We start from the raw sequence: 15,489 nt of genomic DNA on the forward strand, positions 1-15,489 counted from the left end.
TGCATATTTTAGAAAACGTTTAAATGTGTAAGAATTGTGCTGGGTTAAAGCTGACAGATTGCATCATCTATATCTTCTTTTTGGACCATTAATTTCACATTAAAGTGGTGGAAAACACCTCAAGTGAACTGTGCTTGGGACTACCTTTTCCAAACAGTCCTGGGCACTGTCTGCTTAACCGCTCCTGGGCACTTTTTGGAGCACTCATACTACACAAGGAAACTGGACCAAGGGGGTGAACTGTGCCCAGTTATGGTTAAAATTGCCATTCTGGGTACACCAGTTGAGAAGTAGTGAAACATCTTTAAAGCCCATCTTGGGGCTAAACCTAATGTGCCTCCCAACCATAGCAATCCCCCTCCCTCCTTGTGAATTATTTTTAAAATACCTGTTGAAGCAAAGTTTTACTTATCTAAGTCTGCTGATTTCAGTTGCAGAGAGCTGGTAATCCAGCAGGTTTGTCCACATCGGCCAGTTTACTTTTGCTGATGCTATTGTTGAAAACACTTTTCTGGATCCTGAAGAGACTCAACCGCTAGGGAGACATTAGGGGGTTTATTTACTAAAGCTGGAGAGTCCAAAATCAGACTCCCTTCTGCATAGAAACCAATCAGCTTCCAGGTTTCATTGCCAAAGCTTCATTGAACAAGCTGAGGTTAGAAGCTGATTGGTTTCTATGCAGAAGGGAGTCTGATTTTGGACTCTCCAGCTTTAGTAAATAAACCCCTAGGTGTCCCTATCAAGCAGGCAGTGGCAGACTGTGGGCTAAAATGAGAATGCTAAATACTAGCTATACCATGACCTTGATAAATAAGCACCATTAGAGGGTTGTGCTTGTACAAAAGGATGCCATCACTGATAAGGACCTAGGGCAGTGTCATTTACCGAATACTGCCCTGCTAAGGTCTTTCATGTCTAAGGCCAAGCACTCATGGCTCAGGTAATGGAGCATAGCTTGTCAACAGTCAGGCAGTGTACAGGTAGATTTCCCAAACTATACCATGTATTTTTGAGTACTGTTATCAAAACAGGAAGGGAAGGGAAGTCTTCTTAGAGCAACAGAGGTTCTAACCCTTCTACACTCCATGCAAAGAAAAAAAGAGTTCTGCTTTGATACATGTAAACTGTAAACTAATTTTACTGAACATTTTTTGCATCTGAAATCTCTGTTCAGTCAGCATGATGCTATGAGATGAGAGAAGTTGGACACCAAAAAAACATTCAAGGTGCACTGCACTGGAACGCATATTATCTCCTGAAAAGCGATGAGCTCAGGCATGTTCAAACTAGGATCCAAACCCACGTGTAAAGCCTGCCAGGTAGTCGGCACCTGTATGGGCCAATCCTCTGCAATTGGGGCATTCCTTGCCCTGTGACAGGTCATATGCAGGAGGTGGATGTACTTGTAGATATGGAACAGGGAATGCCTCTTTGGCAGATGATTAGTCTGCACAGGTGACAGATTCCTGGTGGGCTCACACTAAAGGGTTAGGTCTTAATCTGAACATGCGCAGGCTCATCACTATTCCTTAACAGGAATGAGTAAAAATGACTTTTAAAGATTTTTCCATTAAACTGGTGTTCTTTAACCAGTTCCTGGTCCTATGACATCCTCCCCAGATGGTGCCTCATGCAGGACCCACAGGCCATGCAGCAGCACAGTCTGTCACCCGCTGGCCGATTCCAAAACAGTGTACTGACCCACTGTTGGTACCATGTGATCGCTGTGACCAGTCACAGCAGATCACATGACAATTGTACACAATAGATGGCTTTCATTCATACCATCCATTCTGTATTAATGTGCTGCTTACTGTGATTGGTCATAATGAACACTTGGTACAGATAGGGCCAATGACAACCCATCTCTACCATATGATTAGCTGTGGTCAACCACAGTTAATCACATCAGAACAAAATTAATTATTTTATTTCATTCAGCAAAAATGATTGTTTATAACAGTGAAATTCACTGTTATAAGCAATCATAATGTGTAAAATAAAAAAAATCCTGATCACATCTTCAGAGTAGTACAATGTTAATATGGTAACACTATATTACTCTGGTCACAGTATGTAAAAAAATAAATAAATAAACTGTAATAAAAAAAAAAATAAAAAAAAAAATTTCTTTTACATATTGTCACCAGTCAATGTCCTTGATCACTACCACACCAGTTATACGATGATGCTGTACTTCAGTGGTGACAGTATGTAAAAAAAAATGTGAAAAAAAAAATTTTTTTACATTTCTTCAGTTTCCAAAAAAATGTTACAAAAAATTACAACTTCAAAAAACTCCCCATGCCGCTTATTAAATACCTTGGACTGTTTACTTTCCAAAAAGGGATTATTTGGGGGATATTTGTACTGTCCTAGCATTTTCGGGCCCCAAGAAATGAGAAAGGCGATTTTCAGATATTTATCCCATAGTTTGTGGACTCTCTTACTTTCCTACAGACTAAATAATATACACTGATTTGAGTTATTTGTTTTACCAAAGAAATGCAGCAGAATACATTTTGGCCTAAATTTATGAAGAAAGAATACTTATTTGCAAAACTTTATAACAAAAAAAAGAAAATGTCTTTTTTAAACTCTTGTTTTTTTTCATTTATGTAGTACAGTGGGGTACAGTGTTCCATGACTGCGCAATTGTCATTCAAACTGTGATAGCGTTAAAAATTGAAAATTGGCCTGGGCAGGAAGTGGGTGAAAGTGCCCGCTATTTAAGTGGTTAAATACATGAGGTTAGAGGAAATGACAGTAAAACACAGACAATATATACGTATGTCTTCATTTTGTCACTTGATGGAAAAAGCTCGGAAGGGACACAGCTTCGTTTATGACATTTGAAGGCAACAACCCGGAAGCCTAGCGCCAGACGTATTTTTGCTCCAGGCGCATGGAACAATGTATTTCGTAAAAAGAAAATACTGCTGCTGTTTTGTTCATCCTCATCATTTCTGTCTCTTTGCATACATGAATTACCCAGAGATGCAGTGCAAGACGTGATGTGATGGCATATCTATAACAATGCATGCATGGAAACACAATTAGTGCTAGTTGAGTGCTAAGGTTAAATTGATAAACTTGTCAGAATGCCAAAAAGCATAAACTGGAATTAATGATGTTAATAAGTGTTTTTTTCTCTTGTGTTGTTTTGCATGCACAGCTCTCCAGCTCCCACAAGGTGGCGTTGTCCTCCATCAGTTACATTGGCTGCTCCCTGTCCATTTTCTGCCTAGCAATTACACTGGTCACATTCGCTATACTGTCGTGAGTAATTTTTCACATTTTATTATTTTATTTTTCTTCTAGACCCCGCTGAGCAAATATTACTGTTTAAAGACTGTGTGCAATTTATGTGCATTCACACTGCAGACTAGCAAATGCATGTTAACTTTTGGATTCTTTCAATCATAAATGCCATTAATTCTCACCAACCCTTTAATTAGATTTTGCCTATATATTTGCAACAGCTGGGTGGTTTTGCTCAAATTGCTTTAATTTCCTGATCAGAGGAGTTTTCCATTTGCGCTCATCACATGTTGTAGAGCTGCTTTTTTATTATCTCTGTTCAGCTGTCTTGGTGTGATGGAAAAAGCACAGGCCATATTAAAGGGGATGTTTTCAAATCACTTTTTGGGTTAGGTAGACTATAAAATCACATCCGATAAAGAAGATAAAGAAATAAATTGTGAAGTAGAGATAGAATAAGAATAAAGTGATTACCTTTGCTTCACTAACACCTATAACATATAGCTATGTGCTTGCAGTTTTGTTATAAGGAGTGAACACAGCACAATTAACTGGCCTTACTCAGATGTTTAACCTGAACAAAAGAACAGATTCTATAACACAGCCATAAGGCAAACAGTACTTCGCAAAAGCAGTAAACTTACAAAGAAAAAACATGACCAAAAGTGAATCAAGATTAGTTCTAGACTTGCCCTAGGTTCACACTGGAATATAGTACAGAAAACTTGTGATCCGCACCACACCACATTATTATCACACTGCCCTTGTGACCTGCAGTGGATGCCAGTGCAATCTCAATGACACCCCATAAGGTGCTACATAATACCATTGCTCTAAGGTTTGCTCCCCCTCCATCTTCTAGCTTGTTTGATTGGTATGGGCAGAAGAGGCCCATCCCCTCCCACCTCGTACAAGACACTTTTTTTTTTTGCCTTTGTTTTGCGTGATATTTTCACTATAAACTCCTTCTATATTTATGTCTGGAGTGAACCATCTGTCTTGCACAACAAGATTACCTTTCCTTGTCCTAAACGTCACACTAAGAAGACAATAAATGTGCACACACTTTGGGATAAAAGATAAAAATGAGTTTTGTTAGCAAGTTATACAATTTCTCGATGAATTCTGTCATATACTATGAACCAATGAAAGCAGTGGCAGAGTAGAAAATTGGATGTTAAGTAATCCTGAAGAAGAAAGCAAAATACAGCCATTTCTGTAGATTCAGGAGAAAATAAATGCCAGAATACAACCATTCTAGTCAAAGAAAATAATATTTTGTAGACAGGAAGCTTTACATTCTAGATCTTAAAAAGATGAGCACAGCAAACAAACAACTGTTCATAATTGGGGACCATAGCAAAGTAGTTATAGTTCATTCTGGATAGTTAATGTGCAAAATGACTGCAATTCCAATATTATTTATTTGACATTCTAAATTGCCTTTACTGCAATTTAGTACAGGTATCTAAAATTATGCATAATAAAGTAAACCAAAGTAAACCTGTACTCAGGTGTGGTGCCTACAACTGAGACAGACTTTCCTCTTGACTGGTCTAGCAGGAGTAACACACAAATGCCTTGCTGCCCTCTCAGGACTGTGGATATCCTTGCACATACTACAAAACAACAAAAGAGAGGCCATACCAACCTAGTGCATTACCAACACTCAATGAATTCTCACAAATGCATGTCATGCAGGAGCATATCTGTAACTACAGATAAGACTGCCTCCAAATCCACAGTACTTAGCTGATGGTATAGGAAGAGCTCACAATGTCCACAACGCGTTTCGAGGGTCATGCCCTCTTCCTCAGAGGCACATATTTTTGATAATGCACTAGGTCGGTTCACCCTTTCTTTTGTAGTTTTGAAAAAATCATGTATAGTCCAGTAATCAGGAAGATTTGGCCACCTTAGACATAATCTGCCAATAATTGCCCTTCGTATTGAACATTGATGTCTCTTATATAAATATATTTTTACAGATCAAGAGGACATTATTTGTACATTAAGATAATGCAATCTGTTGTTATATATGGCCATTGCTACTGTAAATATTAGCAGCGTGGAGTAGATACTTTTAGGATAGAGCAGTATGGAGTGTGTAATGCATTGCACAACCTACAGACTGGGGCAAGTACAGCACATTGTACAGTTAGGACACCTCACCATAGACCAGAATACACTTAGCATACCCCACCTTAGAAACTCCTATCAGGGGATCAGAAGACTGACACTTGTTTGGCTGCAAGCTGCTCATTCTACCCAGCAGTCCTTATTTTCCATAGGATGACATGATGCTCCTCCTACTTCCTTCACATCACTTTCCTGCCACTTCCACTGCTGGCCCTGTTAACACTAAACTCTGTCATTTGAAAGGGTTGGGGTTGAATGATCACTGTACAGTACCTTGCAATCATTTTCTCAAACATTGTTGGAGACACCTATCTGTTTCTGCTCTAAAAAAATATTTCTTTGTTTGACAATGTCCTGGGCAGACTGATTCTGAATGGGAGGGACTGGTTTATTATAATCACCTGGTGTACTTAGTGTTCCGATGATAAAAGTTGCAGTGTCGGCATCCTTTCAGAAGTGATTAAAGTGGTTGTAAAGGCTCAGGTTTTTTACCTTCATGCATTTTATGCATGAAGGTAAAAAACCTTCTGTGTGCAGCAGTGCCCCAGCCCCCTCAATACTTGCATGTGCCCCATTGAGATCCAGTGATGTGCATGACAGCCTCAACTGTCCCGGGTCTCTGCCTTCTCATTGGCCGAGACAGCAAGCAGGAGCCATTGGGCAGCTTGCATCACAGCCAGTCAGCCAATGAGGAGCGAGGGAAGGCAGGGCCAAGTGTGAATAGACAGACGAAGCGGCGGGTGCCCCTATAGCAAGCTACTTGCTATGGGGTCACCCGACAGAAAGGAGGAGTCAGGAGAGCCTGTAGGGTACCTGAAAAGAGGAGAATCCAGGCTGCTCTCAGCAAAACCACTAGACAGAGCAGGTAAGTATAGACATGTTTGTTATTTAAAAAAAAAATTTTTAGTATCGCTTTAACCTTTAGAGCAGGGGTGGGCAACTGTGGCCCTCCAGCTGTTGTAGAACTACAAGTCCCATGAGGCATTGCAAAACTGACAGTTACAAGCATGACTCCCAAAGGCAGAGGCATGATGGGACTTGTATAGTTCACCAACAGCTGGATGGCCACAGTTGCCTACCCCTGCTTTAGAGAGTATCTCACCAAAATGACATTCTTGTTGCAGAGAATGCCTAAAATGTAACTTGTACCTCAGTATGAGTTCTTTACACAAGCACAAAATAACTTTTTCCAAGGTGTTCTCTACAAAGCCTCTTTTGCACTGAATTTTGCAAAAAATAAAAATAAAAATACAGCACTGCAGATTGAAATGGAATGATTTTTAACTTGTTAACCTTTATAACATTAATACATTTTTTATTTGCTATATATTTTTCCACAAAGGTGGAGGTACCTTTTAATATAACTTTGGGATAAATATAACTATTACCGTTCATTTCATTCTACAGCACTGTAATTTTCTATAAAATGTAATACAATATGACAACCTGGAGGTATTCTGTACACAGATGATGTACATGGACACAGACAAACAGCTATTTCTCCAAAATAACAGGGTAGAAATCTGCAAAGCATGTTATAATCTTTGCAATGTACATAGATCACCCAGAGGAAAATGTTTTTTCCAAACAAAAGTGGAGTTTGACAAAAATAACCCTGGAAGCTGATTGGTTTCTATGCAGTGCTGCATCAGATTTTCCGCTCTCCAGTTTTAGTAAATCACCCCCATGGCATTTATTTATTCCCCTCAACAACACTGAATGCTCAATATGACTGAAAATGACTGGATGATGTAACTGTCATCTCACGTCTTTGGGCAGCCTAAGGGTTCTATAGGTAAGACTCATTTTATTTGCTTTTGTAAATGTAAGGAAGCTATCAAAATATTTCAGAATTTCTAATTATACAATTATACAATGTTGCTATGCTATGGCTCAGGGAAACATACAGCCAACCATTGAACCAGTCATACACTGGCATCCCCTTCTGAAGACTGTCCATCTTCATGTAGTTGTGCTCGATTCAGGATGTGCACTAAGTGTAATGTTAATCTGACCTTACATAAATCATAAACCATTCATTTTTGTCAGTTTTTGAGCAGGATGATGGCCTCTCATCACACAATTCTGTGCTGTGCCATCTTCGTTCCCAAGAACAATGGGTGGTGCTTGCATTTTTGCAGTTTCGAATTCAGAGTCATTAAAGATGGTAGCAGTCATAGAAAATGTGTAAAATAAGCAGATTAAATTTAGGAAGGAAATTGCCTTGGCAGGTAGGCTGTGTTCTTGTGGGTTTAATACAATGATTTTGTGTGTTGGAGTGTACCTTTAAGAATAATAATGTGAAATTCAAGCTGCCCAAAAACCTCTGTATCTCACCAAGGCTGTTACAGCTTTAGAATCCTTAGAATAACATCATACAAAGTAGACAATGCTTTAAAAAACGTTATTACCAACCGCATATCACCATTAAAGCTCCAATTTATATACAGTGATTTTTACTCACTAGCATGAGACAGAAGGAGAATTGTTCTTGGGAGACAGCTGAAAGAAGGGCTGCGATTTAATATTCCCCGTGCAGAGTGATCTCAGTGAATCAGTACATTGTGTCGGTTGAAAAAATGGAAACCGTTGAGGCAAGAAAAGCAGCATTTTAGATTAATCCATGGACATTTAACACGTTTAGCAGAAGGTTTTGACCCACCGGACTTTTGGATGTGTGGATGAATTGTTTATGAATACCATCTGCACTGTGGCATTCGGCTGCCAGGGTGGAAAAGTTTCAGTAGATTGTCACTAGAGGCTGTTTAAATGTTAACATAAAATGGGAGGACAGTTGGCTGCATTTAAGAGATCACAGATATTCATGGAGAGTGAAGGCAACGTGTTAACCAATTGAAAACAGTAACTCACAGTGATATGGCTTCCCTGAGGTTCATTGCTCCTGGCAGAGGCACCTGCAATGTGCTACTTTGTGACGAAGAGACTGGCTATTTTTCTGGATTGTTAGTAGCCAAGGCGGTGAGATACTATTAGAAGGCACATTAGACAACACATTATATTTAGTGTGGAATGGGGGTCATTCAATTTAAAGGTTAGGCATGAGGCAGCAGACCTAATTAATGGCAGAAAAGCTCTGGCTGCCTTACAGACAGGGATTTTGACATTCTAGAGTAAAAGATAAACTATCTAAGAAGCAGGATTTAGCTCTGGGTGATTGTTATGGAATAAATTATTCAATGGATTTTTACATCTGTCAGAGTTCTAACTAGAAAGAGCTCCCTGTTGGGATTCTTTGCTTGACCCTCCCACCATGTAACCAAATAATGGGTGTCTTTTTCTTGCCACTGCTCTCTCAATATTGTAAAATAAATTAAGAATCATATGCAAAGAGTAAGAACTCCCACCTTGTAGTGGTAGTGGTCAGAACTGGAAAGAAAGAAGATGATAGATAGGCCTGACCTGTCCATCTGACACCTTTAGTAAATGTCAGACTAGCTGGTGTGCCTGGGACTATCTGGGGGTCTATGGCAGCCCTCAATGAAACCTATTCAAAGTGTATAAAGACAAAGATTTAGTTTGGTATAGATTGTGAAAGAGTTAGACCCTTGTCAAGTTTTTATTGCTGTCTGCATTCTCATTGGGGAGCTTCAACTCTACAGGCCTTGAGACCTTAGTCTTCAAGACAGAAAGTTGGGGGAAAGTCAAAAGTTTTGAGTCATCACACAACTAGGTATGTGTCAGGGCCTGAGACACCTGCTGGTAGCACTGTGGTTCCTTGGGTGGAGGGTTGTAATTCCAGTGTACACGAGGGGGTGTCTCCCAGCATTCAGAAGATCCCAATAATCAGTTTCCACCTGATGCTGGCTGCTGACAGAGAATTTAGGTCCTCCCGTAATAGTGCCTTTCATTCCAGTGTTATGTCAGGAATCAGCAGCAGGGATGACCAGATCTGCATGGCTATACTCAGGAAACTGGAACCAGACTGTGTATGCTTTAAGTGAGATTTATTTACAGTGAAACAAAATCCTTCCAAACACCAGCACACAGCAAACAAAAAAAACGGTGAACAAAAAACCCAGTGACATAATACCTGACCAATAACTAACAAGCAGAAAGCCTAACTAACAACTAACTATATACAAAATGTACAGAATGGGGAACACAGAAAAGCAGGGTAAACTGGATGTGCAAGGAGCAGATGGGAAGGAGGAACAAAAACCAGGATGGGGAAGAAGAGAGAGCAAGTACAAGGCAACAGGATACAGGGTACAATGTACCAGGCAGGAGCAGGAACAGCATAACAGCTAGCAGTACCTGGCAGCAAGCAAAACACTGGAGCAAGAGGCACTAATAGGGAAGAACCTAAATACCCTCTCAGCAGCCAGCATCAAGTGGAAACTGATTACTGCTATCTGCAGGCTGCTGGGACACACTCATGGTGGACACTGCAATTACAATCCTCTGCCCAGGGAACCACAGTGCCACCTGCAGTTGATCCAGGTAACTCATCTAATAAATGCAAGTGTTCAGGTGATTACTGTCCAAGATAGGAATTCACAAAAAATGAAGGGAAATCTCCCCAGCGCAACACAGACAGGAAGGTTTAAAACTTCTATTGTTTTTTTTTATCTCTATCCCCCCCCCCACACACACACACAAATGCCTTTTCATACATGTTAGTCAAATACAAATGTTATTATTATTAATATTATTATTATAACACAGGATTTATATATCGCCAACAGTTTGCTTTACAATATAACGGGAGACAATACAGCAACAATACAGTTCAATACAAGAGGGTTAGGAGGGCCCTGTTGCTTGGAGCTTACAACCTAAGAGAATATGTTTATTGCAATGTTTAAAAATACAGCACATCATAGTATTTTTAAAGTTAGCAGTGGTGACAATTTTTAGATGTGAGTATGTTCACAGAAACAAATGCAGGGTGCAGAGAAACAAATGCAGAGATGACAGCATCAACAGAAAAACTTTTAAAAGTCTCTCTATATACTTTTCTAGCCATATCACATTACAGATCAAGAATAGTATCTGCAGAATAAGAAACAATAGGCAATACATTTATTTCAAGAGTGTGTACTGGAAATGCTTATTTAATATACAGTTTTCATAATTTAAACTAGTTTTCCAGTGAAAATAATACAGTCTTGCATTCCACGTCTATAAATACGAATAGTGTGACATACTATACACACAGAAAACAGATCAAATTGCCAGCTACATTGCAGTGCAAACAACTCTAATGTGTCTGTCAGCACAGGTCTAAATTTCTAGACAGTATCAAATCTTAGGAAATCTCTGCAAACAGAGAACAGCACAGAAAGAATATGAGACAATTTCTTTATCCCTCACGTTATTCCATCTCTCTGATCTCTATCAATCTCAGGGCCCAGAGATGGATTAGAGCAAAACTGAACCTTAGGCAAGGTTGCATCTCACATAAAATGTCACCTTAGTTGCTTCGTCTTTACTGCAGTGGCTACATCAGACAATAACTACCTGCCAGTTCATCCTTTTTTTTTTTTTTTTTTTTTTTTTTTAAATCATAGGCAGGTGAACAACAATAACAGATTGCTCTGTTTCCCTGTTTACTACAGGAGCATGATGTTGTAGCTGGACCCCTTGGGACATCCACTTGGACTATTAGGCTTATACCTATTTTGTCGTGTCTGTGATCTAAGTCTGCCAGGGCCTGTCATTACAAGCAACACCTAGCCATTTAAATACAATGGTCACTCTGGCATACTGTAGGCTGTTATTTCAAATTAGTGCACATTAAACTGATGCAGAATTGGAATACCCTGTACTACAAATGCATGAACGTCTCACTTTTGATAGATATGACCAAATAGAGCTCTGCAGAGAATACATTATTATTATTATATAGTATTTATATAGTGCCAAAGGGTTTGCTCAGAGCTGTACAATAGCAGGGGGGACAGAACATGAGACAGGACAGAAACAATACAATACACGAGGGGTTTCAAGCTTACAATTTAGGAGGGAGGGGAAGTGGAACAAAAGGAAATGGCTGTGGGGAATGAAGTGGTAAGAGGAGTGGAGGAGGTCAGTTGTTAGGTGAGGGTGGGGTAGGCTTCCCTGAAGAGGTGGGTCTTCAGGGTGCGCCTGAAGGTGATGAGGGTAGGTGACAGTCTAATGGACTGGGGTAGGGAATTCCAGAGGATGGGGGAGGTCCTGGAGAAATCCTGCAATCAGCCGTGGGAGGAGGAGACCAGGGAGCTAGAGAGTAGGAGGTCCTGTGAGGAGCGAAGGGCACGGGTAGGGTAGTATTTGGGTGTCAGGTCGGTTAGGTAGTTTGGGGCGGCGTTGTGAATGGCTTTGTAGGTCAGAGTTAGCAGTTTGAATTTGAGGCGCTGGGCAATCGGGAGCCAGTGAAGGGATTGGCAGAGGGGGGTGGCAGATGTGGAGCGGTTGGTGAGGTGGATGAGTCTAGCCGCTGAGTTCAGGATAGACTGGAGTGGGGATAGCGTTCGTTTGGGTAGGCCAGTCAGGAGGGAGTTGCAGTAGTCCAGGCGTGAGATGATGAGGGAGTGTACAAGTTGTTTGGATGTGTCTGGGGTGAGGAATGTACGTATCTTGGAGATGTTGCGGAGGTGGAGTCTGCATGATCTTGAAAGCAATTAAACGTGGGGTAGGAAGAAGAGGTGGGAGTCCAGGGTGACACCCAGGATTTTGGCTTGTGGGGTGGGAGTGATGGTGGCATTGTTAGTAGTGATGGAGAGGATGGGCGGGGGGGCGCGGGTTGGGGGGAAGACCAGGAGCTCGGTTTTGGACAGGTTAAGTTTGAGGAAGTGGAGCGACATCCAGTCAGAAATGTCATTTAGGAGGTGGGCGATGCAGGTGGAGAGTGAGGGGGTGATGTGGGGGGTGGAGAGGTAAATTTGTGTGTCGTCGGCATAGAGGTGGTAATTGAAGCCGTGGGAGTGTATTAGTTTGCCAAGGGAAGAGGTGTAGATGGAGAAGAGGAGGGGTCCAAGGACGGAGCCTTGGGGGACTCCGACAGAGAGGGGGAGGGAGGAGGAGGTGGCAGTGTTATAGGTGATGCTGAAGGAGCGTTGGGAAAGGTAGGAGGAGAACCAGGAGAGAACAGCGTCCCTGATGCCAAGGGAGTGCAGCTCAGCAAGGAGGAGAGCGTGGTCGACAGTGTCGAAGGCCGACACTGTCGACCACCTAGGTGATCTAGGTGCTGTTTTCATGGTTTATGAACAAGCAGAGCAAGTTTAAAGAGGTATTAAACCCAAAAGCAAACATTTATTATATTGCAGCTTATGTGATGGCTGTATTTGTTTTCTTTTTTACACTTTATTTCTTCTATCTTCATCTTGTGGTCCATAAGTGAGGGTTTCAAAGATGTAGCACAATCATTTTTAAGAGACTTCTCCATTACATATGCTTTTCTGTATATATACTGTATATAGTATATGTATATATATCATGTACAGCTCAGTATGAATAGTGCAGTGGTCAGGGGTTTGTAATGGACAGTCCAGAGTATAGAGGCCCAAACTATGTGAGAAAGTGCTGTAGAAGGTATCATACATTGCATAGTCTTGATCACTGCCCTTGTATACTGCACTATACTGTACATTACGTAATCCTTACCCCTGCCTGTGCACACTTGACTGCTGCAATCCCCACATACAGATTTGTGAGGATTATGTAAAGTATAACTTCACTTTCATAGTTAGGTGTATGTAACCTCCAGTCTTGTGCACAGAGTACAGTAGTCAAGAGCATGTAAAGTGTATTACAGCATATAAAGTATAGGGCTTAGGAATATGTAGCATAGACCCTATTTTACAGAGTGCAGCGTTCAGTAGTACAGTCCAGTGGTCATTAACATGTAACGTACAACAGTAAGAAGTATGTAACATTCAGTATAATACAGCATAAAGAGCACGGAGTATGCAATGCACAAGGTATGTTCAAAAATTTGGATGGCTGCACCATGTATGCCGTGCCAAACGTTACATTCTCTTGACCGCTGAACACTGAATTCTGTATGCTTTGCTATCCCTCAGTAGATCTGCCTCCTTCTGTAAGCAGCATCCCAAAATTAGCCATCTACTGCTCAGTCCTGCACCTCATTTTCACCACTTACCTCTGTTTTGCCATGTCCACAACTCACCTCTGTGCTGCCTTATGCACCCACCTACACATCTCATATCTGTCCAGGCTTCCACATCTCACTTCTGCACCCCCCCCCACCACCTTTTTCCACAGCTTACCCTAATCCACAGCTCTCACTTCTGTTCTCCTTATCCATCCACTATTCTCATCTTTTCACTCCCCTCCATCTACAGCTTTTACGTTTGCACCCCTCTCCCATGTACAGGTCTCACCTCTGTTCCCCCTATCCATTTACAATTTTTCACCTTTACACCCCCCTCCATCTACAGCTTTTACGTTTGCACCGCTCTCCCATGTACAGCTCTCACCTCTGTTCCCCCTATCCATTTACAAATCTCAGCTTTGCATCACTCTCCATCTACAGATTTTATATTTGCACCCCTCTCCCATGTACAGCACTCATCTCTGTTCCCCAAACCATTTACAGTTTTCACCTTTGCACCCCCCTCCATCTACGGCTTTTACATTTGCACCCCTCTTCCATCTACAGCTCTCACCTCTGCACCCCCCCAGCCATACCTCAATACAGAGCCCCCAAACAATATGTCCCCCTTCTTTAAACAACAGCCCAAAAGTTGTTATCCACTGGTCATCCCTTCTTGCCTCTTTTACTGCTCACCTCTGTGTAACTGTCCAAAGAACACCTCTGCACCTCTCCCTCCACAGCTCATCTCTGTTCTTGCTTCTACATCTCACTTCTGCACTCTCCCCATCCACAGCTCACCCACTAACATCACCCGTATGCCCCTGTCCACAGATCTCCTCTGCACCCCCCCTCCACAGCTCATCTCTGCATACACATCTCATTTCTGCACCTCCCCCTATCCAAGGTTCACTCCCATCAACAGCTCTCGCCTCTTCACCCCCTATCTATCCAAAGTTCTGACCCCTGCACCCCTCCTCCATCCACATTTCTCATGTGTGCATTCCCTTCACCCTGCACCTTCCGCAGTGCTCATATGTCATATGTCTTAATATTCATATAAATAAAAGCATGTATATATGTATTACATATGCATAAGTAACTATAATTAAGTATGATTTTATGTTTTATTTTCTCAATACAGCTCAGTGAGCACAATCCGAAATCAGCGGTATCATATCCATGCCAACCTTTCATTTGCCATTCTGGTTGCCCAGATCCTTCTACTGGTCAGCTTTCGGTTTGTTCCTGGAACGGTATGTGCATACCCTCTTGTCTTAAATATAAGTCTGAAATGAATATAAATAATGTCAGTTTTCTTAGACAACCTAGATAACCAAATAAAAAAGTAAGGATCCGCTCAGACAATCACTGAATGGTTTTTATTATGTAGGAAACATTGGATCAATGTAAGGCAGCAAATCCACTTGGTTCACTGGTAAAGAAAATCTAATCCCAAGAGCAAATATTTTAGATGTGGTAGCTGCATTGGTTTTTTTTCTAGACGTTCTGGTGTAGGATATTCAGTAGTCCACAGAGAGAACAATATAAATGATAGATGTCAGTACAGGTAGCAAGTTATCAGTTCACAAGATTTATGGCTGTATCAACTGTATGTTGATATGTTGATATGTTGATTTATGGCTGTATGTTTGCATTTATTGAACAGATGTAATAAAAAAAAAACTTTAAACATTATGTTTACAGTCCAAGAGGTAGCAAATAAAAGAAGTTCATTTAAATATGTTTTAATCTCAATCTGGAATTATCCCTTGCACCAAGATTGACCAGGAGTTTCACTGTGTTTCTGGGAAATCCTGCAACTTCCTGTTACTTGATTTCTTGCTGGGCAACTTTGTTCTCCTACTCCAGAGAGTGTGAGGTAGGCTATAATAACTTGGAAAGTGAACAATCCTGGGATCAGAGAAAAAACACAGGTTTTCTATTCCAGATTCTGATAGCAACTGCAGAGGAGCAGCTTTCATGAGCTATAGTAGTTACTAGGGACGCTAGGCTCAGAAGATGAAGGATTC

At 41.1% G+C, this 15,489-nt stretch overlaps 1 protein-coding gene across 2 annotated transcripts in view; it reads left to right on the forward strand.

Moving 5' to 3' along the window:
• The window catches only part of ADGRD1 (adhesion G protein-coupled receptor D1), an 827,296-nt gene that overhangs the window by 525,529 nt on the left and 286,278 nt on the right, over window positions 1–15,489 (forward strand). For both annotated transcript variants that reach the window (XM_089653751.1, XM_089653752.1), the window contains 2 exons: window positions 3,176–3,279; window positions 14,601–14,712. In XM_089653751.1, the coding sequence (XP_089509877.1) occupies window positions 3,176–3,279; window positions 14,601–14,712 (216 nt within the window). The remainder of the gene's footprint in view (window positions 1–3,175; window positions 3,280–14,600; window positions 14,713–15,489) is intronic.

Source organism: Staurois parvus, unplaced genomic scaffold (assembly GCF_062004578.1).
Source record: "Staurois parvus isolate SC_StPar_1 unplaced genomic scaffold, SC_StPar_1.0 ptg000719l, whole genome shotgun sequence".
NCBI lineage: Eukaryota > Metazoa > Chordata > Amphibia > Anura > Ranidae > Staurois > Staurois parvus.